We start from the raw sequence: 26,288 nt of genomic DNA on the forward strand, positions 1-26,288 counted from the left end.
AGCAAAAAACAATACTCCTTTCCATTACTTTATTTGCTAAAGAGATGTTAGAAGAAAACAAACTTCTTCAGAAAAGAAAACAGAAGTTTTTGTTAAACGTCTCCATACTTCACTTCAAACATTTTGTTCAATGAACCACTGGAGGGAAACTTAAAATTAATGCAGCAGATTATATTGTAAATGTATATTAAAGCATAATTATTAGTGCATGTTTTAAAATCTGAAATTAAGGCCAAATATGATTATTTGAATTTGTTTTAAAACAGCATACTTCCCATGACTTCTATGTATTTTATACAAAATGTGCTAAAGCAACCAAAAAGAGGCAACATATAAAAGCTCCTTTATATTGCAGTTAACCTGCTGGTAGCAATCCCTACAAGGATTCTTTTGTGCTGCAGCTAATGGGGTAGAGTAAGAAATCAAAAACTGAGAAAAAACAAACCTTACTAAAAAATATATGTCTGATTTTGACAGTTCAGTTTAAAAATAACTTCTTTAGAATGACAGATACAAATTTGGAGAACATTTTAAAATCATATTAATCCCACACACTTTGAAAAGACATAGAAGACTAATGAAAGAACTGGGAGTCCTGTTGCTCAACATACAGCAATAAAAATACCAATAATACTGTTTTATTTAATCTTTCATAGACATGAAGATGAAATCAGTGTAAATACCTATAAATGTTAAAAAAAAATAAATCAGTAAGTGTTGGTAAAATCTGCTTTAACTTCAAAAAACATTTTCTTGTATCCCCTTGGATAAAGATGTGCATTAAAACTGTTCACTCTAATACCTTTAGGGTAATTAAGGTTTAAACACAACCTAATAAATCCTAAGACAAATAAGCCAGATAGTTTTAGTTTAATCCCTTATATAGTCTGACATGCAGTTTAAGGCACAATTAGACTCCTCAGAAAAGAAAGCTAAATATGGCCTACCACAAATAAAACATGACATTTATTTCTATAGAGAATAACTTTAGGGACTAAAACCCTGCAAATAGGGAAAATAGGAAAGAATGCCAACTCTACAACTCCTTTTGTTATAGCTTTGTAATTTTACATAAGTGAAATGGCACAGGTAAAATAAGGGGATTAACAGCTCCTAACTTTTTTTTTCCTTCAATATCCACAAGTAGAAATACTGATTTACCTCCTGTCTTTAAAGGGAACACAAAGTCAGGCAATATAGTTAAGTTATTTGCAATAACTGAACATGGGCTATAAGAAATAGGTTAGAAAATGCATTTAAAACAGGATCTTCAAACAGGACTTAGAGACTAGATCTTTTAAAAATAAAAATATTTTAAAAAAAAGTACAAATCTCAAGCATTTCAATAACACCGCAGTCTAGAAATATTTCTCCATACTACCCATAATAGGGGCAAATGAGTCACTTGGGTTAGACCCTTTTCCCCAAAACATAATTTGATTAAAGAACTACTTTCTCAGAACATTAAATTTCATACACTAATTAAAAACTTCCAGGTCAGCACTATAATTTATGATAAGCCTTTTTCATCAGATCGTGTAAGGGGCTTTTCTCAAGATTCTACTGAGACATAATTGGAATGAAAAGATGAAGGTGAAGATTACAGGAAATAACATAAAGAAGGATAAAAGGTGCTGCATATACTTTGTCACAGAATACACTTTCTTTTAAAAGGTGAGAAAGATCAACTCTTTCAGCATTCATTTAGAGGTTATTCCTTCACTGAAATTATCAGTCTGGAATTCTTCAAACTTACAGACAACCTTCATGATACGGTCACTTGTCCATTCACAGATGCATCAGAATGATAAATAATTTATTAACCATCTGCATGCTAGACAGGGGGACTAAAACATACAACCCTCATACAAACAGATAATTTATCAGATAAGATTAATTTACAGATACAGACTCCAGATAAACATACACTATATGAAAAATGCACTTTCAAGCCCTTGACATCAGTTCTGAGGGATTTTGATCTGAGGCTGGATCCAAAGGTTGCAGTGCTGACGGTGGACAGAATTTAGGCATCTGAGTTAAAAACTGAGATAATTAAGAAGTTAATTGAAGTCTAAACTCGGAAGAATCTAAAACTTTGGAAGTACTTGAGTTTCCAACATTAATATTCTCTCGGTACCTTAATAACCTATTTCTGCAAGGACCTTTGAAGAACCTAAGGCTTCACATCTCTGAGAAGTTTGGATCCTACTTCACACATTCACAGAGTCAGGACCCATAAACTGAAGCCTCTCACATCTGTAACTTGAGGTACTTCCTATCATTGAATACATCATTCTTTTCAACATGTAATAATCAATGACAGCCAAATATATTAGAACAATTAAGCCACAATTAGAAAAAGAACGGACACTTGCTCTGCTCTCACCTCCTCTTCCCCTCTCCTTCCCTTCTCCTGACCATGTGTTTAGTATAGTTATAGGGCTTTCCTATTTAGAAAAATTACTATGAACATTATTCTCAACTCTGAATTCTGCATTAGAGTACATCATGTAGTAAAACCAACATTTGGTTCCTCACTTAGACTGATGATACATTTTGTGAAGTATATTTAATGTGAATGGTCCAGCTATAACTCAGAAACTTATATACTGGAAATAAACCCGAAAAAAATCAAACATGAATTTTTGGTGAAGAAATACATTAAGATAGCATGCATTTTAAAAATGCAAAACCTATTTAAATGCATATCGTATATATACACTGGACTCCAGTTGAGAGGCAAGTTATTTTACAAAATGATGGTATTTTTGATGGCTTAAGGCAGGCACAGTATGAAAATACTTGTAACAGTAAGTATGTGTTACAAATAGGAGATTGTATATTATGCTATTACAGCTTCTGAACGCTTACAGCTCATAGGAGCATTGTGACCTTGCCTTGATCAAGAGTCCAGTATAATGAGCCATGGCCAAAGGCACAAGGCTGAGTGTGGTGAGCTATGACACACATGGCAGTGCAAACAAGGAGTAACGAGCCTTGGTACAGGCTGTGACATCAGTAAATGACAAGAGAACACCTGAGATGCTGGGAAAACATGACAATGTCATGGACTGATTTGACTGGCATCCTGTGACACCTGTCTATAAAACCTTATACTCACTTATTTTCAGCAGATCAAAGGGAAGAAAGTTTCCTGTATTGAGCAGATGGAGATACCTGTCATGTCTGAAAACTGAATCTCCCCTGTAGACTTTAACAGGAGACGAGAAACAGGCTTTGTATCGGGCAAGACTGCTGTTTTTCTGGCAGTTTGCAAACTATTTCTGTGTTTTGGTTTTCTCTCAAGTGAAAAGTACCAATTTATTTTTAGAATCACTATGCATTATTTGCTTACTTCCATCCTATGTGTGCCCAGGAGCTAATCTATCAGCCAGGATCTCCACATTTAAGGTAAGGCTATGGAGAAAAATGTCTAGGGATAGGTAGTTATTTCCACCTTTGAAAGGGATTATTCAGTAAAACAGCTCCATATGACAAAAATAGGGCTATAGGCATTAACAAAACTTCAACTCCAAATCTCTTTACACTGAGGATTCAAAGAACCAGTGGCAGGATCCCTGATGCAAACCATATCAGTAGTAACCCGTAGGGCAGGATAAGAAGCGCTTGCTCTTATATCATCCCTATTATTATTAGGAATTGATTACTTGATTGTCTAGACCTGCAGTCACTTGGAAAAAAGTGTTAAAATGGCTTTAATCTCCTTTACCTAACTTTTAAAATTACTGTTTTACAATTTTAAACATTGCAGATTTTTTTTTTTTTTTTCTTGAGGAAGAATACGATATAGGGGCAGTGTAGCAAATACCACCAACTTTGCACACAACTCACTTCAGTTCACACTATGTTCCAAATACTTTTTCAAACCGTTTTATTTCAGTCTGAGCTGAAACTCCAGTCAACCAAACAGACTCTGGAACAAGCCCAGTATGTATATCTGTTTCATGTTATGAATAGAAACTCACAAACGATATTACTAGAATCCCAAGGGATAGGAACACCAAAAATCAATATCCATTCCCATTCAAGTAGAAGAGAGATTTATAACATTCTTCTGGCCTACCTTAACGGTGGATAATGAAAAGTAAAGATTCAAAAAGTTATTCTCTACTTCTCCTACCAGCCAAACCTCCATCAATATTCTTACCATCTCCCCAAAGAATGACAAAAAAAATTCTAGGATTTTGATCCTAGAAAATAAAGCAAAAGAAAAGAAAAGAAAATGAAAAGGAGACTTCTGGAGTTACCAAGTTTCAAAGACCTGGCTACATACATAAAGCGATACAAATAACCATCTTCTATATTCCTTTTCCAGTCCTCTAAGTCAAAAGCAAGGTAGCCAGAGACAACCCTGAGAGACAAAAATCTTTTACATCCATTTTAATTTTGGTAAATATATTCTTCCAAAAGGTTCAGGAAACCGCTAATCTTCTCATCACAGCAACTTCCTCAAAGTACAAGGAACTGCAAATGCCTTCTTTTTTTAAGGCAAAATGCACTCGATTAAAAAGCAGATTTCCAGGTGGGAAAATGAAATTAATTTGTTAGCAGCTAATTAACCTCTATATCACACTATCCAATCTGTTTAATTAAAGCAGCAAAGTATGTTTATTTTGATTTAATCAGCATTACTTTCTTTAGTTGCTGAAAGAAAATAAAAATAAAATAACTAATAATGAAAAAAATTGTCTAAGCTGATTGCATATTATCTAGATTGTAAATACTGGGATCAGCATAGTACAGGAGCCTAGTTAAACAATTTGGAATGGGTTTAAATCAGATCCACAGGAAACTGGCGTTCTGAACTCATACTTATATACGTGCTAGGATGTAATGAACTAGGCTACATCTCTTGCACTGAAGATAGAATATATGTCAGTTCTCCAACTCCAACAAATCTGCAAGAATCTTTGGGGAAACTATTTTTTACCAAGTAATGGGTAAACCTATATTAAAATTGGTCCTAAAGAAAATGAGTTTACTTTTGTTACATTGCTACGGTGTTCTATTCATGACAGCAAACAAATAAGATCATGTTTAGGAATGCTGCAATCAGTGGTTACAAAATATTTAAAAGGAGTCAAACTTTAGGCATATGACACTACAGGGGAGGAAAAAACTCAGTCTAGCTTCTCAGCGATCCATAATAGCGCCTGAAAACATCAGTTATATTCCAAGGCTTATCCAAACCCAGGTGTGCACTGAGGTCAGCAGTCCCTAGGATATCTCTCTGGACCTTCACAATCTCAAACTCCAGAATTTAGAACCTGAGGATAAATGCTTGTGTCTATTTTTAAAATGATATTTCTGTCACTTTTTGCATGCAGATTTGTATTCATTTAGCCCACACTTGGAGTCAATCAGAAACTGATTAGTGCTGAGCAGAGCCACAAATAATGAAAAATGATGACAGATCATGACAGGAGACGAGGACTCCCTGTGAAGAAACCTTGATTTGCCTACTGCTTGTGTTCTCATCAGATGATAGCCAGGTAAGAAAAAAACCATAGAGAATGGACTACACAAAAGCGAACTCCACAAGCCCTGGCTGCTGCTATTACACAACCACATTTATATTGTCCTTGTGCCTCTGGCTTCATAATGGACAGATTACAAATGTAATTTGTAAACAACTGATGGCCATAAGTAACTGAACTATAAATTTTGCATTTAAGGAATTATGAACAACTATATAAAATGCAGAGTATATTCTTAAAGAGATTTTTTTTGCTTCTGGCAATGAAATGGACACTATTATTCTATAAAAAAGGTTATTCTTCCTTCTAGTTCCACACTTGTACCATGAAAAAAATCTAAATATATCCAACCTAAGTCCAACAATCTTATTTACAATCAGTGTCATGAAGTTTGCGTTGCAGCTAGTGGAAATCCATTGACAGAACAGGTCTGATACATAAAGCATATTTTTTCAGACTAGAATTGAGCTTTTATTCAAAGGTTGCAGATTGTGTTTTAAATCCATCATTTAAGCTCCTACTTCCTTGAGCACTGCACAACAGTTAATGACACTAAAACAACAAATACTACAAAGGAAAAAATTGTCATACGCATTTGCAAAATGTTGCAGGAATTTTGAATTATCAGTGCTGGCAATTATTTTAAAATTTGACACAATTATGAGTGAAGTGATAGTTGGATTAATTTTCAGAACTCCAGGAACTATCATGTGATCTTAAAGAATATGAAGGCAAAGAATTTAAACACAAAAGCAAAATTTAATTATGAGTATGTCCATTTTGGCAAGAAATTAAGGAATAAAAAAAATTATTTCAGTATGTTTGGCTCCAAATATTTTACTGTTACTGAATATAATATAGCAATCTGTATATAATATGTAAGTTTACAAAATGTAAAAATATTTTCCCTACTGAAATTATACTGAACAAAACCAAACCAACATTACCAAAACAATGTTTCTTTCATCCTCCTCTTTAAATTTTCACAGAGAACTTATAGATTTAATTCTGATAAACATTGTTTTCCATGGAATATCAATTACTACAAAATATATGTCTTCATCTTAATTTTTAAAAATGCTTTGAAATGAAAGATGAAAACATGAGACTACATTTTTATATTTATTTATATTTATAAACATATGCTTTGAGAATATATCCAATGGTTGAAACAGTTCCACAGGAACGGAAATTTCCTCCTCTATTTAATTTTCTTCTCTCTCTCTTCACAATGAAATAATACATGGCAAGGAATATATTACACAAAGTCACTGTAACTGAATTCTAAGCAAAAATATCCAGACAACATTAATGTCTTTAAAGAATCTTAATGGAATAGAAAAAATGCCTGCATAGTTTCCCTTAAACTGCAGAAGCAGAGGATTTTATATATCCCTTTCTTTACTCTTTCTTCCATATGTAAAAATTAAAATACAAAGAGATTATAACTTGTATTTCTGCACGGAAATTAAACACACACTACTTTTTCCTTAGTATCACAATACTGAGTAGTACAGGAAGAAGGAATTCTAATATATAAATTATGAAATTCAAATCCAAACTTTGGATCGCATCTTACACAGCTGACACTGACCTATGAAATTAATGATCTCAAATCAATTTTTTAAAAGCATTTGATTTCTTTCCCTGTCTGCATCAACTCTTCATTTGGTTTATTCAATCACGCAAAATACCACAGAGTTATAATAGACAAAAAAGCAATGGTTATAACTTATCTGATACAATTTGTTTGACAATTAGAAAAAAACAACCAAATCTCTCCATTTCCTCCTAAATGTGAAAAGTACCTTATCAAAAGGTAATAAAGTTCAAAACATGTCAGGCAATGTCTTCTTTTCAGGTAACTTTGGTTCACTCACATAACAAATGTGTCTGGCATATTGACTGTTAATTATTTTAATGGGCCTCTTACAAAGATAAATCTTACCAGCTTTGTTAAGATTTTACTTTAAATGATTTTGCAAGATCTCTGATGTCTTAGAAGGAAAGAAACCTCAGAGAGCAGCTGCCAGGCTTAAAGAAATATCCCATGCTCACCTAATTAATACAGAACAGAAGGAATCATAATTTAATTGTTCAGCTTTGACACTCATATTGTGCATGTCTTGCACTCAGTCACTGCAATAAAGCAAAGCTCCATGAGTACACCTTATTTCGGAGGCAGTTCACTAGCATGAGACAAGCCAGCAGCTGGAAAATATCATTCATTTTACTATTTAACATAAAATGATGAAGACTTCTCCAGTTAATCACTACAAACAAAAGGACCATATCAAAAATAATTAAAACATAATTACTTTTCTTCTTAATTATTGGCTATATTACACTGGTATGCTGAAATCCATGCAGAAAAGCAGTAAGATTTAAGAGCTGTATCAACATCTTGCTATTATGTTTCTCATTCTCTATCTTAACAATTTACTAAATGACATGTTATTTGTGCTTTCTTCCGCGGATCACAACAGGGTTTTTCACTTGACATGTATTTGATGCTTATGCCACAAACAGCAAAGAAATACAGACACCCAAACTTCTGATCCTCTGTTAGCAGGGTAAGGTGCTTAGATAAGCATCTGCACTGTCACAGCCACAAGTTGCTTTCTTTCAGGGAATTTCATACATCTCTTGAGTTGTGGTATAACCCCAGCCAGAAACCAAGCTGCAACCAGCCGCTCGCTCACTCCTCCCTCGTGGGAGGGGGGAGAGAATCGAAGAGTAAAAGTGAGAAAACTCATCGGTTAAGAATAGGTAAAGCAAAAGCCACACACACAAGCAAAGCAAAACAAGGGATTCATCCTCCACTTCCCATTCGCAGGCAGGTGTTCAACCATCCCCAGGAAAACAGGGCTCCATCACATGTAACAGTTACTTGGGAGGACAAGTGAAATCACTCCGAACATCTCCCCTTTCCTTCTTCCCCCAGCTTTATATGCTGAACATGACATTATTTGGTATGGAATATCACAGAAGCATAGAAGAGTTTGGGTTGAAAGGGACCTCTAAAGGGCATCAGCCCAACCCCCTGCAGTGAGCAGGGACAGCTTTAGCTAGATCAGGTTGCTCAGAGCCCCGTCCAACCTGACCTTGAGCGTTTCTGGGAAATGGCCATCTACCACCTCTCTGGGCAGCCTGTTCCAGTGTTTCACCACACTCTGTAATCTTTTTTTTTCCTTATATCTACTCTGAATCTCTGCTCTTTTAGTTTAAAACTATTACTCCTTGTCCTATCACCATCTTCCCTGATAAAGAGTCCCTCCCCAATAAAGAATCCCTCCCCATCTTTCCTGCAGGCCCCCTTTAAGTACTGGAAGGCCGCTATAAGGTCTCCCTGGAGCCTTCTCTTCTCCAGGCTGAACAATACTAACTCCCTCAGCCTCTCCTCACAGGAAAGGTGTTCCAGCCCCCTGATCATCTTCATGGCCCTCCTCCAGACCTGCTTGAGCAGGTCCATGTCTTTCTTGTGCTGGGGGCCCCAGAGCTGGACACAGCACTGCAGGTGGGGTCTCACAAGAGTAGATTAGAGGGAGAGAATCAACCCAGCTTTAGTCCCTTGCAGACCTGCAAAATAGAGACTCATCTAACAGTGGGCACCTGATTACAGACAAATACACACACACTATGAGATGATCTTTTTGTGCGTATACATATGTAGATACATATATAAATACACGTGCAAGCATACACACAGAGGAAAATTTATGCAATTGATATATACGTATACATACCTGCCACCTACTTAAGTAGGACTAGTTTAAGCTTATACCTTGTCTGATTCTTAAAATATCACCTCAGTCTTGTTTATGAACACTGAGAAATAGGAAAAAGCATGTCTAATATCTCAGAAATGTGTAAGTTTTAACTCTTATTATCTTGAAGCAATAATGAAAACAATTTGATCTGTTGTTTTAAGCATTTAAAAGTATTTAAAACTTGTGCAAATACAGCACTGCAGAGCTCTCACACTCGGATAAAAGATTTTGGCATATTTCATTGAATTTCTTTTAATATTTCCTTATCAATCTACAATGACATGAGGAGATGAATTAATTAAGTGCATACTACTCTTGACAAACACACCCCAAGTTCAATTAGATGTATGGATTTGCACTGCTCTACTCTTACTAGAACATATAACCACTTCCGTGAACTATTCTCGTGTCAGCAAAACCTACTGATATGAATCTGCAAAGGAAATCCAGTCTTGCTGTCCATGTCATAGTTCTTTTTCATAAAAAAGGTATTCATAATTCACAATTGTAGCAAAATTCATAATACAGTAATTATTTTCAAAAAAATAGTGGTATTTTTGCCCTACTTCTGTTGGCACAATGTCTGAGAAACTCATTAAACTCATGGATTTTTTCCTTCAACATTCCTTCTTCCAATTTTCAAGCTAGATTTATCCATTACAGCTATATAGCTATTGCTCTAAAGAAAATTTGTTTTCTCTCAAACACCATTTCCTCTTGGTGTTTATTCTTGACACAGGCTTTTTACTGATCTGTAACCATGGTACATTTTAGGATAGAGCATGTTTTATTCTCCACAGAGAGTATGATGACTGTGTTTCAAGATAACACGTCGATCAACCCTGAACACAGACTGCTGCTCATCCATATTGTGCTTCCAACAGCTGTCCCCAGTACAGCTCAGTAAGGTCCGGAGACATTCTGTGGCACAGCATACACCAGGAACTATTCTCAACTGACTGTGCAGGCAAGTCTGTATGAGGTTATACCCTGTCTCGCTGTCTACATGCCTGCAATGTTATCTCAACAGGTTTTATACCCTCAAATACTCTTACACGCCCTGATGTAACTGATGAAGTACCCGAAGCATGTGAACTCCCTAATTTAATGCCTCGAAAATATTATTTTCTAAACTGTACCATTTTCTTCCCATTATTTCAGAAACTTTAAGCAGAAAAGTACACCAACACACACACATTGTGACTTAAAGCCTCCTAGCTATCACCGAGAGAAGTCACAAGACCAGTCTAGTTTGAACACTGACAATCTATGCCACTTGATCCAACAGTCAGCTCCACAGATTTGTTTTATTCAACAGCACAGATTTATAGATGTAAGCTTTAGAAATGTAGTCTAGTTCAGTCTTGAACTTATTTCTTAGAGAAATGCCTCAAGGAGCCGGAATTAAGACTCCATCCCCTTCTGGGCAAGAAATATGTACTAACAAGAACAGGTTAAGCACGGGAAAGCATACAGATTTGAGATTGCTTCTGCTGCCGTAGGGTCACTTCACTTACAAAAGCCTTTCTTGGCACTCAGGCTGGCATTGCTGGCCTTCTGCCTTTTGCTCCCTACCCTACACTTTGCAGGAGTTAGGCAGTGCTGAATGAGCTATGGCGTCAGGCAAGTCCCAGGCTCTAGTCAAAAAATATCTGATCCTCACCTCCTGCATCACCCAGCAGTTTGACTTTTTACCACTCACACATTTAAACAGCAGCTCTTCACCTTGAATGCAGAATCCCAAAATATGGCTCAAATTAGCTGAAAGCTTTATGCAGCAATGTTAATATTAGCAAATCTTTGCAGATATGTTTCATAAATGTCTTACACAATGAAGTCTGTACTTGAAAGTGTTGTTTTCTAGTGTCGTATATATGCTGTACCAGGGCTTAGTATGTTTCCCTCAACACCAAGCTTTATGAATGGCATCCAGTTGAAGGAAAGCTTTGATGCAGAATTGAATTGAGGAACAGAGTGACCAAGAGAGACAGTGGAAATGTTTTGAATTAAATCTCCTATGTCCTGTGCTCCCCTATAATAAGGAAAAGAATCTCTTTCCAAGTCAGCTGTCAGCAGCAGAAATGGCAACAACCACCACTTTGGATTAACAAAAGTATTGATAATATTTGTGAAAATACCTCAGTCTTAATCCAGCCTATGATTTTTTCTGCTGATATCCCACACCAAAAGAAAAAAAACCACTCTTTGTCACAGTAACACAACCCTAACACAAAATACCTGCACATACAAGTAAAATAAAACTAAAATGTTCTATTAAAAAGCTGTGGAAGTGCTATGGCAAGACTACATACTTCCTCAACGAGTATTTTAGAATACTGTAAATCTAGAAGTCATTTAAACTACTATACCCAGAGCAAATCAGATGAAACTAAATTTGCCTATATGGAGATCATTCAGTCTAGTAGAAAACTTTTGCTGGAAGTATTCTTTCACTTTTTAGGGGGGAAAAAATCACACAGAAAGCATAAAAACATTTAGCAGGAGAAAACTCCAGAATTTTGTGCAAGCACAGAAAAATATCAATAGAGCCAAGCTCCTTAGTTTTACTGTTCCCATGTGTAACTTAAGAAATGCAAAACTGAAGTTCCTCTCTGGAGAAGTGGTAATGCCCAAAGGACTAAAAGGAGAATCCTACCTGAATTAATTATTCATCAGTGATTATTCATCCATTTTTAAAAGCAAAGATCTGTTCTGAATTAGCATAGTCATATTTATTCTTCATATTTTCAAGAGAGTTACAATACACAGTGCTTCAGTGCAGTATAATTTGGACTGCCAAATGGGAATATGAAAAGAGAATGATAGTGTTTTCCATAAACACGTAAATTACAGGCAGTCATAGAGTTGGCCTAGAGATCTCAAGACTTGCTAAATCCTAATGTCCCTCCAATGACACCTAGAGCTGCTTCTATATTTATTTATACAGTTCTGATTTGTTCACAGCTGATAGCAAAAATTAACTGGAGAAAAGTCAACAAATGCTTAACAGCCCACATTTCTGGTCAAATCACATAGGATTTTTTAATGATTCTTTGCATGATGTAGAAGAACATTAACATATTGCTAATTTTGAAGAGTCTCTCTGGTCTGTATTACGCACATCTCTTGCTTTATGGCAAGCCTACAGAAATATTTGCCACTACTTGAATGACACTTCATTATTTTCAGGACATAAGAGAGCCACTATTTCACCTTTTGTTTAAATTCCAATGAGAATTACAGTATACTCAGGGGATGGAAGGATAAAAATTCCAAATCCCTTGAGCAAAATGCAGCTCTTAATAATAGGATTGTCTAGTAGTCCCAGAGCATGTTAAAGTCTACACAGAATGAACTCCTATTAAAATTTATATTGTCTTTCAGCTGAAAAATAGTACAGACATCAAACATTTTCTGTTTTCAACTACTGCACAAGCCGCTGTTCTTGGAAAATCACTTCTTGGTAGTACACTTTAGTATATACTGTTTGGAAAATGCTGTATTTTTTATTTTCTTAAGCCATTAAACCTCTTTTTTTTTTTTTTTTTGGCATGGTACTTCATGACATCTATAAACTTTTAAATACGTAAACCTTCCAAATTCCATGTTAGTTCGTTTTTCATTTTTCTCTTTCTAATGATGATGAGTCATGACAAAGATAAGCTGAATTTTCATCTGGTATCTTACAGGAATCCTGAGGCAAAAGTACAACGTAAGCCATCAAGGTCTGCACGACTCCTGCGGTTTTGTCATTTGAAAAAACAGGAGTGAAGAAAAACACAAATATCTCTACCTCCAAAAATCTAACCCACTCATCTCAAAATTTCAGAAAGGCTTTATTTTTAATATGAATAATAATACATGTAGCCCTAAACCTGCAACTCTATATTTCCAGAGCTTGCTCCTTTTGAGAGGAAAAAAAATAAAAATATTTGGGGTCTAATTTGCTTTAAAAAAAAAAAAACAAACCTCTAAGGTTTGCTATTATGAATGACATTCCTTCTCTGAAGTAAGAATCAAAACTTTGTAATATTTTCTGAATAACTCAATCTCTTAGAAGTCTGCCTGCATGATGAAAAGCTATACTTGAATGTTAGTCTTGATTAACCTTTTGTGCATATTCTGTTAATTAAAAAAAAAAAAAAAAGACCTTCTCTCCTCCTATTAGTAATTCAAAACCATCAGAGATAAGCAGGTTAATACTCCTTTTTCCAAAACTTTGGCACATTTCCTAAATTCAGTGCAAAAAAAGGGGTCAGGATAACATGGATGCGATAGGCAACAGGGGAAATGAGTTTGCCTAGGAGATGACAGAAACAGAGGAAACTAGGTAGATCCTGGTTGTACTGGCAAGAATAAGAAAGGAGAAAGATGCTGAAAGTTCTGAACTCAAAATATTTGATAAAGAAGATAACAATAAACAGACAAAATAAACAGCATCCTTGAAGTCCATTGCTAATTGTTTTTATTGATTACCCAGAGGTAATAAAGCAATGCTAAGAATTACTCATCACAGATTTACATTAGCAACTGAATTTGAAGGTGAAAGGTAAGATCAAAACACTAGTTTGCTCCATCTGTGTTAAAAAATCAATGAACTCTTAGAAAACATTCACAACAGCAGCCTGCAGAAAGCTTTTCCTTACATATCATACTACTCTATTGTATACTAAAGAACCTACAGGGTGTTAATAAATTGAGCACAATAGTCCATCTTGCTTTTAATAAGATGTTTGTTCAGAAAGTACATTAAAGACTCATTCAAAATGAAGGTGATAATGCATATGAATGGTGTCTCAATAATGAGAAATCACACTTTCCTTTCCTTTTTTCTTTCCCAGCTCCTTTCCTCCACCCCTTTTTCAGAAGCTGCCCATTTTTAAATGAGTTGCCTGGTCAATAAGTAAAAAGAGTATTAGATGTCTGTTAACTTATTTGATTTTTCAGATGGTATGTTTGAGAGATTCAATGATTGATGGTGTTTCTCTGCTTTACTCTAAAAGCTTTTTTGGCAAGTCCCCTACCAGAGAAGCACTTCACTGCCCAGATGAGATACTTGCAATGATTTATATTATAAAGTTACACTTCTATACTCAATGCAAGCATATTAAGAGACGATAAATAACAAAAATCTCAAGACCAAAAGAAATAGCAGAAAAGCTAGCTCCTCTACAGTTACACTAAAATCTCTACTTATATATAATCTTGATTCCGATTGTAAGGCTACCATTTGCCATCTTCTTTATCAACTTCCTAATTGGTTTAAAATTCCGAAAGTGTGAAAAAATAAATAAATCAAGGATTACAAATTTGATTACAAATGTGTTCAAATGATGAATCACAGTAACACATAGTGGGGTTATCATTATGCATATCTTATATACAATTATACATATCATTATACAGATCTTATATAACGGAAAAAAGCATGGAACAGCTCTCCTACGGCAACCCAGATTTTAAAGGAAGTCAGTGATTTTTAGACTCAAAAACTCACCTGAGAAAGTCTTGGAAGTTATAAATCCCCAGGCAAGCTAGCAAGAGGCATTACACTTAAAAAGTTTTCTAATGACCTAGATTTTCTTTGCCTTTAAGAAACATTTCTTATATCTAACTAGTACCTCCTAGAAATTTGTAAACCTGAAGGAATCACTGAGCCTTTGTGAAAATAAGAATCCAAACATTAGGGGCAGGATGCTGGGGACAGACAAGTGGACAGCGGTATCTTGTTCCCTGTAGGGAATGCCAGACAAATTCTGCGCCCATCTGGCGAAGCCTATGGCACATGTCTCCAAACAGTCCTCAGCATGGGCATGTTCACAGTGAAGTTCTACATTAAGATGAACCTCTTCTTACTAATTACGGAGATCCCAGGAAAGCAAGGTGAGAGTGCTTCAAATGCTGTAACTGCTGTATCTCGTCTTGTTTTGAGAAAGCACTATTGATAAACTTGCAGAAATGACTGTTCCTGCAACACTCACAGTGCATTTTTCTGAATCAAAAAGGTCTAAGTGATTTGACAAGCATCAAATAAACGTCAGAACAACACCTAAAAGCAACTAATTTCAGTAAATAAGATTCATTCTTATTTCCTCTGCACCTCACCTTCTTACCACTCCCAGCGTACATACAGAGAGAGGTCTGTCCCCTGAGTAGAAAGCTGTCAAAGCGCAAACAATCATTGACAAAAAAGGTGATTTTATTCCTTTCAGTCAGATATGGCACATTGGATTTAAATTATACAGAAATGGAAGCTATATGTCACAGAATAGAAGGTGGCACACACCCCTTCAGAGCATAAAATATTATCCTACCTAAAACCTTGACCATCTGCCTGTCAATTTAAATCACTCATTTGGCTTTTTTTTTTTTTTTTTTTTTCAAATCACATAGGCTTCAAAAGTGTGAGGCCTTATCCGAAATGAATCAAAATCAATGGAAGATTTATTTCACTGGGCTTTGGATCAGAGCATTGTGTGAAGATACAGACAGCTCTGACACTTTGCCCAGGTTTAGTGTTCTGAAAACTTCCACAAAATTATAGATTATATATGACTTTACTGGGAAAGGATCCCACACCTGCTTTGCACCTGTGGGGACCAGTTCCCTGTACCCCAGGTCTGGAGCCAAATCTAAACAGTAAAATTTCCCACAGACTCTCTCTGAACCCAAGAGGACTATTAGAGGTATAAGCCATAAAAGAGCTATATCCTCTCTCTGTATTCTAGCTTGTTTTCTTCACAGAGTTTTTCCATCTTTCGAAAGACATGTTTACTAAACCACCTCTTTAGAATGAAGCAGTATCAAAGCTGAAAGTTTGGTGTTTCGTTTGTTTGTTTTCCAGTGGAGGCTTTTAAGATGCAATGTTTTAGTGTTGTTTTAACACCCACAATAAATTACAGACAGTCTTGAGAATCTTCAATATGCAAGACACATCAAGCACAGAGAGATGCCTACTACTGCTCTGCTCTTGCAGGTCACCTCTCGGGTCAACTCTTGTCATGAGAGACTTGTTTTATCTCAGTTACCCTCTTTTATCTTCTATTTCTCTGCTGAGCAACTTATCACTAGTTTTATGCAGCCAATATTTGTACTAGAAAAACAACATAATTCCACGGTAATATCTCCATGGTCTTTCGTCTTTACTTTCAAGCCCAGTTGATACATAAACACCAGCCTACACACTATCATTGCAGTGAATGCTGTCTCAGAAATACCTCGACTCAGAAAAGCATAGTTTATGTAGAAGAATATAAAATTGCACTATTGGTTAAAAGAGAAGGCATATTGAAAAGATCTTTCATGCGGCATTTTAATGTGATAATTAATTCCTAAAAGCCTGAGTTTCAGTCTTCATATAAATAAGTGGATGCTAATAGGCCATCCATAAAGGCTCCCCTTGTTAAAATACAAATGAGATATTCCTTATGTTTATACATGTGTAAGTACAATTAATATTGCAACCCAACTGGAAACAAAATTGCTTTAGTTAACCAACCATTGCAAGGCAATCAAATGTGGTATCAAATGCAATTGCAGAAGATCCATTTGGGGAATAAGAGCAATTATTTCGTAGAGAATTCTCCCCTCCTTCTTCCAATTCACGTACAATTTTTTTGATGCATCTCTATGCCAGAAAAATAATTGGACCATCAAAACTACCCCCCTTTCACTCTGCAGCATACAAGAAATTTCAAACTGACAAAGCTGTTTCATTTAGAAATATTGGTTTGTACCTCTGATTTCCAACTGCATTTATCTAAAAACGTCTGAATAGGTTTTATTTCTCCAGCTGTACATGCAGCTAGGGAATTGGGTAATACCGATGGAGCAGGATGCAGAGAAAATTTGCTTGAAGATAAGCACTTTGGATTTGCCTTTGTAAATGTCACAAATATTCTCTAAAGATTTAATAGTTTTCTACCAGGTAAGTATTATTTTAGGGCTGTAGATGTAAACTCTAGTTAAGACATTTTAATTGAATCAGAATTTAATCAGAAAATAACACGTTACAATCCAAAATTAATGATTTTTTTTTCCTTTTTTACTCAGAAGATACTCAGTATTCTTAAGTATTAATCTTAATTAATATCCCTTTGAATAATTCTACATTTTTAGTAAATTGATTAGTAATTGCCAAAATTATTTTGATATTTAATTATCAATGCAAAATAGCAAAATCCATTATGATCTTTATTTCTGTCACTTAGCTAAAACCAAACGGTAAATATGTAAGATACAGGCTCTTAACTCATTTCGGATTTTTATTTTTGCTCTTGAGACATTCAATATACTGACAAGTGTTCATTTATTAATAAAAAATAATATATATAGCCCCCAGTGTCAATCTGTGTATTTAGAAAGCTATGCAGAAGGGTAGGAATATGAAAATACTTTAGCTAACACCAGATATTCACTGTTCATTAAGTTGCTGTGTCACAGCTTTCCAGGTGCAGATCGATATCAATCCGAGATTTCTGTGTTCACAGCTATTTTTGGTCATGTAAACATGAACAGATTATTTCAGATAAAGACAACATAATTTGAAAATACTTAAACTTTTGTAAAGATTCCTTTAACTATTGATCCTGGAAAGATCATGGAGCAGATCCTGCAGGAAACTGTGCTAAGGCCCATGGAGAACAGGTAGGTAAATCGAGACAGCCAACATGGCTTCACTAAGGGCAAATTGCACTTGGCAAATTTGGTAGTCTTCTATGTCAGGGTTATAGTGTCAGTGGAGAAGGGAAGAGCGACTGATGTCACCTACCTGGACTCCTGAAAAGCATTCGACAATGTCTCAGACAAATCCTTGTCTCTAAAGTGGAGAGACATGGATTTGCAAACGGACCACCAGGTGGATCAGGAATTGGCTCAACGGTTGCATTTAAAGAGTCACGGTCAACAGCTCAACGTCCAAGTGGAGACCAGTGATGAGTGGTGTCCCTCAGGGGTCTGTATGGGGACTAGAATTATTTAACCTCTTTGTTGGGGACATGGACAGTGGGATTCAGTGCACCCTTAGAAAGTCTGTGCATGACACCAAGCTGTGTAGTGTGGTCCACACGCTGGAGGGAAGGGTGGCCATCCAAAGGGACCTTGACAGGCTGAAGAAGTGGGCCCATGCAAACCTCATGAAGTTCAATAAGGCCAAGTGCAAAGTCCTGCAGCTGGGTCAGTGTAACCCAAGCACAAATTGAGAGCATCCCTGTGGAGAAGGACTTGGGGGTGCTGGTGGATGAAAAGCTGGACATGAGCCAGTGATGTGCGCTCACAGCCCAGAAAGCAAATCGCATCCTGGGCTGCATCAAAAGAAGTGTGGGCAGGAGGTCGAGGGAGAAGATTCTCCCCCTCTGCTTTGGTGAGACCTCACCTGCAGTGCTGTGTCCAGCTCTGAAGTCCTCAGAACAGGAAAGACACGGACCTGCTCAAGCAGGTCCAGAGGAGGCCATGAAGACAATCAGGGGGCTGGAGCACCTCTCCTGTGAGGAGAGGCTGAGAGAGTTGGGGTTGTTCAGCCTGGAGAAGTGAAGGCTCCAGGGAGACATTCTAGCGGCCTTCCAGTACTTCAAGGGGGCTACAGGAAAGTTGGACAGGGACTCTTGATCAGGGAGTGTAGTGATAGGACGAGGGCTAATGGTTTCGAAATGAAAGAGGGGAGATTTAGGTCAGATATTAGGAAGAAGTTCTTCACTGTGAGGGTGGTGAGACACCGGCACAGGTTGACAAGAGAAGCTGTGGCTGCCCCCTCCCTGGCAGTGTTCAAGGCCAGGTTGGATGGGGCTTGGAGCCACCTGGTCAAGTGGAAGGTGTCCCTGCCCATGGCAGGGGGGGGGGGTGGTGGAACAAGATGATTTTTGCAGTCCCCTCCAATCCAAACCATTCTATGATTCCATGATTTGATGATTCATCAAAAAGCCAAAATATCCAATTTTTACTTCTGTTTTTCTTTGCTTGGTCTTCTTGAAGCAGCTGGAATTTAATATATTATGAGAAATATTGGAAGAAAGTCTACTCTCACTGAATTACAAATACCAGGGAAAAGGGATTTTAGTAGATGGAGATTTGTGTTTCTATCAATGGTTTAGTCACAATTTTTTTTTCTAAAAGGCAAGCAAGTTATCTCTCTTACACAATTCTGACAGTCTTTACTTGAGATTATTAGCTGAAATAATAAAAATGAGGCTGTGGGACCAAATCTGGATCTTCAGAGATTTTTCCCTGTACTAGCTAATTTCAGAAGACCATATCGGAGGATGCTGAATATTTATTATACTGCAACATTAATCTGCAAATAAAATCTTTAATATTTACATGCTTCTTTTGCTGCAAACTGTGCAATAAACATTAATATTTTGAATAAGGTGTTAGAACAGGCACTCTGGCAGTCTTATGATTGACACATCCCTTGTAGCTCTGTATAGACCTTGGTACTACAGCCAGTGCTCTTTGCCCTTCCTCTTTTGGATTTGTTCCACTGAAGTCAGCCCACATATCCTTCACCAGGTGGAATGTTTGTGAAATTTACTCCTTGAAACTCCTTAGGTCATTAGTCAGTTGCAATCTGGCTATCAAGGACATTGCTGATCATGAGCTCATTAGAAGCAGAAATAGATGTCCCAAAGAGTTTCTTTCTACAGTGACTCATGTGCAATGCTTCTAGAAGGACTTTCATGACACAAAACCAAATCCTGGACAAGAAATAAACCTTGTACAGCATGATATAGACCATTCATAATGCTATCAGAAGTACTTTAAGAACCCTCATCCGCAGAAAGTTTTACAGTATATCTTCTATTTTCCATCACAGCCATTAGGAGAATGAATTTTCCAGTGAAAATTAAGTTTATCAGAAAGATCTGTGCGCAAACTAATTTGAGGAGGCATTTTCTAAAAAGTAGGCCAGAAGAGAAGAAAGATTACTTCTGGCAAAAATTGAACAAATTAAATTATAAGAGGCTTAATACATTTATTTGAAATTTAATTGCATAACCTAATGTCAAGGTTATTATATGGTGCACGCTGTTCTCATCCAAATTCAAAACAGTAAAGCACAAGCTCAGTTTGTAGTTACTTTATTATAAGTCAAACGGCTTTTTTTTTTTCTTCTATTCTGACCATAGCCTTTGCCTGAGCCACAATATTAATATGAAATCACATTTCAAAATTACTTTGAGATCTCTCCTTGGCAATGAATTCTGATAAGTCTAGAAGCCTCTCTGGTATGACTGACTTCTACTGGAAGTAAAGGGCAAAAAGAAAATCAAAAGCCGAGACAGTGTTGTTGATGTAATGCCAGTGAGTACAGTAAGAAGCAAAAGGATCAGAAAGAGCATCTGACTGTATTCGCACTGTTCTGCACTGAGTCCATCAAATCTGCGGGTTTTGTTTTCTATTCAAAACACAGACAGATTAGCAGAAAAGGTTGCTGTAGCATTCTCATTATTGCATCCCTACGGAATATGTATTCCGTGGTTTAACGTGTATCAGAAGCTGTGCCAGTGCAGAGAGCACACTTAAAAGCATTCTGGCTGTGTCCAGACCCTCTTTGCACCCCTAAAAGCCAGCCATTCTTATCTGAATTATTTGGCCTGACCTTCGGGGTTTTTTTTTGGTCTGTTTGTTTTCAGATCTCCAAGTGTCTGAGGAACTCTGTATCAGAAAGGATGTTACGGAAGACCATTGTGCATTTAACCGTGTGCCACTATGATCCCAGTGGACGTGTTAACAGTCTAGGTTTGCAGCAGCATCACGTAAAAGCACCGTCTGCTTTTATTTCTGAAGGAACAGGTAATGAAGGCATAATAAATTACTTTTGACACTTAGCAGGGAACTGTAGCCTAAAATTAACAAGCTTGTAATCACGCAGCACAATATTAATTTGGCTAGATCAGTAATAAAGAATTAATGTTGTATATTTTACAATCATCTCACTTGTTTTTCAGTAAAGTCTGAAATGATTGAAGAATACAGTTTAGTGTTTGACCAGGTTAGAGCCTCTTTCAGTAGTATCAGAATACTGAAGAGATGCAGTTATTAAAGTGTGGAAAATGTTTCTAAAAGAATAGCCTATGACTCCCAATATAAGACAGCGAGGCCGATAACCAAATCCTTCCGTATGAAGCTTTTTCCTGCTTTTTTCCACCACATAAGCAAAAACCAACTTGTAAGAATATTTTCTGTGATTCTGAGTTTCAGTGCTTGGAGTAGCACACTTGTAACTGATAGTAACCATCACTCAGATGTCATCTCTGTAATCATGCCTTGCATGTCAAAACAAACAGATGTCTTGTGTACCAGAGCTACACCCCCAGGTCTGCAAAGCTTCCTATGAGCTTCTGAATGAAAAGCCTATTTTACTCTTCAGACACGCAGACTAAGGTTCTGTTTACCAAATAAAATAAAATGCCTATTCATAGTCAATGACTCCTTCTGTGGTGGATATATAAACAACATGTTTGTAAGAACATAGTTAACATTTCGAAGAGGAAAAATCCGAGAAGGTTAAAAGGAGAAAAAATGAAACTTACCCCAAACTCATCCCTCCACTGATGTGACGCTTGGTACTTCTCTGCCTCTTTAGCAAGGCGCTGAAGAACAAAGGGAGAGAGGACATACATTTTAGTCTTTAATGGTTCTTTACATAGCAAAGTATTTCTTTTTTAATTTCTTCATTTACATGTTTTCTCTAGATAATTTTCTATATATCTATGCTTTTTTGCACTTGAAAATTATGTATATTTGAGTAAAGATGCACCATCTCATTTCAAAAAAAGCTATTTTCTGTATTGTTTGCTAATTTAAGCACTGTACTCTTGCATCAGAAAACTTAACCCTCATTCCAATGTCATTGAAGAAGTTCTAGTTATTTCAAAATCCATCAATATCCTTCTGAAAATACTTCCTGCTTACACACAGCACCTTACACACAGCACCTTCACTTACATGTATTAATTTAATCTACCATCCAATGACGAGCATTTATTAGAATGTTAAAATACTGTATTATGGACATTTATTTCTCCATTAAATTATTTAGCTTCAATTACAGGAAATACTGACATTCCCTGTGATTATTAGGGACCCATAAAAACTCAGTAATTTGGACTAGCTGTAGTCTGGTCCCAATACACATTTGCAGTTCGAGAGTAACAGGTACGCTCTTAGAGGGCCTCTTCCCCATTTAAATTAATTTGAAAGAAATCCAGTTTGTCCCCTTGGCCCCATGGGAGGCAAAGCACTGAGCACAGGAATGATCAGATGATGCTCTTTCAAATCAGTCTCTTGTACAGGCACATCCATTGGGCTGGTGATATGTCCCTCCTCACACAAAACTACAAATCTTCGGAAAAAAAGCTATTTGTACATGCTTATGAGAAGTTTACTACAATTTTGCACATAAAAGTCTCCAAGTGTAACGCGTGCTCTCCAGCTGAGCTGCACACAACATCCCCAGTGCCAGGAGCCCTGGAGGCAAGTGCTCATCCTGAAAGCAAGCTCACTCTGAAGAAGCATCTACCTGATGTGAACATAGTTCGTGTGGACTCAGCCATGTCCTAATTGTGAAGTGACTTAGTATGAGAACTAATTGATTTTATAGCCTAATAAAAATTTTAGCAACCATTTCTGGGGAGTCATGGACCCTTTCTAACAGAAAAAGCCTGGCTATGTCCATCCCAACTAGGAATTAAAACGTTTTACTCTGTAACAATATCTGCACAGTAAGCCTGACGGGCCTTTTAATACTCAGACCAATTCCTACACCAAATGAACAGGTGGTGTAAGTCATGTTTTCAGTTGAGTCAACTGTCAGTTCTTGCTAACAACCAAAAGGAGCATGACCAGAAAGTTCATGTAAGCTGGAATTGCAGAGATGGTGCCGTGAGAACCTCACCTCAGCCCCATCCAGGACAGCAACCACTATGTTATCTGATCCCACAAGGGCAGTCCCTCTCCCCTCTCTAATTATGAACACGATAAATTTCACAAAGCAAAACTTAAGATTTTTTTTTTTTTTTTTACATTTTCAATCATCCTATGTAAACAAACCCCCCCAACAAACCAGTGTGCTCTGCTGCCAGAAAATAAGTGTCCCCACTCACTCATTTTATTGTCAATTCAAATTATTCTTAGCTAATAGAAAGCTACTAGCACCTTACAGGCATTGCCAACTGGAGGTACCCTCCAGAGCAGCCAAGAAACCACGCTGACAAAAGCAAAACTGCGATATAATTTCATGCATTACAGTGAGACAAAGAACAGTAGAACTATCCCTTGACCTCACTGGACAAACACCTTCAGATACCCACACTATGTTCAGTTTTCTGGTAATATACTAGGACAGTTTTGTCCATCTATTTTCTTCACCCAGTATAGCAAATTCTGCATCTAAATTTGCACACCCTCTGGTGAGTTCAAGCCGGTTAAGTCATGTTTCATCAGACTGTAGCAAAGCAAGATATGACACTTCCTACACATGTAAATAGCTGCACTTAACACTGCCCTCAGATTTCCCTCACAGTCTGCTTCATTGCCTTAAAGTACCCAGAGTACTGCAATTGTTTTTCACAAAAGATGGTAGAACCCAAATGCACAAAATGATAGATGAAGAGAAATATATAATGAGCATTAATATTATTAGGAATTTTGCATGGGAAGAACTGCAGCCACACTTGAAATTCCTCCGCTCCACGGAAAGTTGGTAGATTCCTCAGCTTATCTGCACTATAAAACTAAAATGCTAAAAGCAAATAATAATAATAATAACAAATCTGTTTGTTTTTTGTTGTTTGGGTTGTTTTTTTTTGGTTCCAAAAGGAAAAAAATATCCCCCATCACAGAGTTATTATATTCTTCTTCTTGAAGAATTTTTCAGTCAGGTTTAAGTCAGAATCCTAACTGTCGAAGTAACATGCTAAAATGATACTACATGCAATTTCTACAGCTCTTTATACCTTAAAATAGCTTCCAAAATGAGAAGTTGTCATTTGGGGTATGTGTACAGAGCTCTGAAAGGCAACCAAGCTCATATGAAAGCACAAGCAACTGGTTATAGAGAAACAATAATAAACAATGAGAAAACGGCTGTTCCTTGACTCCAAAAAACCAAAACCCAGTACTTTACTGGAAGTACACATGACCACAAGCCAGGTCTATGCACACTGGCTCTAGCAACATGCTGAGACCCCTTTTTGATGTCTTCTTCACTGCTTAACTGAAGAATCTCTTCATTTTGCTCTACTGCATAACACTCAGTTTAATTTTTGTGCCAGTTATGAGATAAATTTTCCAAAGTTTATCCCAAAGTTTAAGCTGGAATGTATCCAAAAGTGTAGCTTGAATGTATATTTAGAATGTATTTCCTAGTATCCTATACCAGAGATAGAATTAAAGCCTAGCCAACTTGATAGCGATCCAGTATTGTTTTCCCTGAAACAGATAATCTTTACCATTGTTAGCCAAGACTAGAATAAATCTGTAAGCTGACTGGTCACAAGAATAAGTCATTTGATCTCTCAAAGTGGGGATAAATATTGTATATTCACCTTCTATTACTGCAATTGTGATTCTACAGCTATGTGAGCTACATATGCAAGAAACATACAGGACCATTTCCCAAAGACCTGTCCACTACAGTACTCCGACTACCCAGCTCATCTCCAGCAGAAGATTCTTTATCAACTTTTACATGCAGGCTATCAAAAGGACACAGATCATGCAAAGACTTAATTTTCAAGAAGTGGGCGTTTTAAAATATATGGGTTGACTGACAGGTCTGTGCATGCAAAACCCAGTATCATTCTCTCCTGTGTAATACCTTACATTTTTAGGAAGGATAAGACAAGAGTATTATTTTATTTTTTTTTAAATGAAATATACATATTATGAAGCTAAGATGTTCTCAGAAGATTTTCATTTCTATGCAGGGAGAACCTTGCTGATAGAGCAATATGGAGTCTAATAACTGAGACATTCACCCTTCCTCAGAGAGATCTTTGTTAAGAGCCAGAGTAAGAAGTCAAGACTCCTGGGTCAAAATCAGCTAGATTGTGAAGCAAACTCAAATTACCTGTGCCCTTTATTGTGATACAAGGAGAGACTAATTTTTCATCTCTCTCAAAGAAATCACGCCTGCTTCCTTTTGCGGTATGCAAATATCAGGCCTTGCCTTCCCTGTTTTGATGGAAGAGCCTCTGGAGAACGCCAACAGAGGAGTAACACAACAGCAGGCTGACACCTGACACTTCCCATTTTCCCTTTCATTACAATGAGGGTTTAATAAGATAACTCCTTCTTTAATACCATGACCCACTGCAGTTCCCTACAGGTTTCTCTAGCAAATACTAAATTGTTGAGATTCATACTTTTATATGTAAGAAAATGAGCACGAATGGTTCTAAAACAAACATGAAAACAATATTTCTGCATATTAGGTTTTAATAATTTCTTACTCCATGTCTCTGTATGCGTGCTGTGAAGACAAAAGCTGAGAGGTTTTCAGGCCCTGAATGACGTTCTATTTAACATCATCTTTTTAGATAGAGAGGATGAAAAACCAAACATCACTAAAAAGGGGAAAAGAAACAAAACCAGCATGTAAGTGAAAGGTTCTGGCTTACTTCAAGGTATTTCAAATACCCCTACTCAATCAAGTTTGGTGGAGAACAAGAATTCTCAGATTACAGCAATGAAACCCAATTTACCCTGAAGTAGTATATAAATTGAGAAACCATGACCAGGAAAAGAGGGCTGCAAAAGCTAAGAAAATGCTGCAGCAGCTATTCTTGTGCTTTGGGAGGTTGCCCAACAGCTGTGAGACAGTGCTTCTAAGTAAGAGATCAAAGGGCTGATGCCAGATTTAGCCATTGAGACTAACACAGTATCTGATGTCAAATTTAAGGTGCTTGAAAACACTGTGATTAAAAAAGCATTTGTTTAACAAATGTTTCTAGATTAAACAATTATTTCTACCTTTTTTTTTTTTAATTTTAACTTTTTTTTAATGAATGAGAACTTC

The 26,288-nt window shown here is 36.7% G+C and overlaps 1 protein-coding gene across 5 annotated transcripts in view; it reads right to left on the reverse strand.

The window, feature by feature from the left end:
• Positions 1-26,288, reverse strand: part of CACNA2D1 (calcium voltage-gated channel auxiliary subunit alpha2delta 1) — a 428,163-nt gene that overhangs the window by 207,220 nt on the left and 194,655 nt on the right. For all 5 annotated transcript variants that reach the window (XM_086474480.1, XM_086474471.1, XM_086474465.1 and 2 more), the window contains exon 4: positions 21,802-21,861. In XM_086474480.1, coding sequence (XP_086330606.1) covers positions 21,802-21,861 — 60 coding nt within the window. The remainder of the gene's footprint in view (positions 1-21,801; positions 21,862-26,288) is intronic.

This window comes from Leptosomus discolor, chromosome 1, assembly GCF_034619465.1.
Source record: "Leptosomus discolor isolate bLepDis1 chromosome 1, bLepDis1.hap2, whole genome shotgun sequence".
NCBI lineage: Eukaryota > Metazoa > Chordata > Aves > Leptosomiformes > Leptosomidae > Leptosomus > Leptosomus discolor.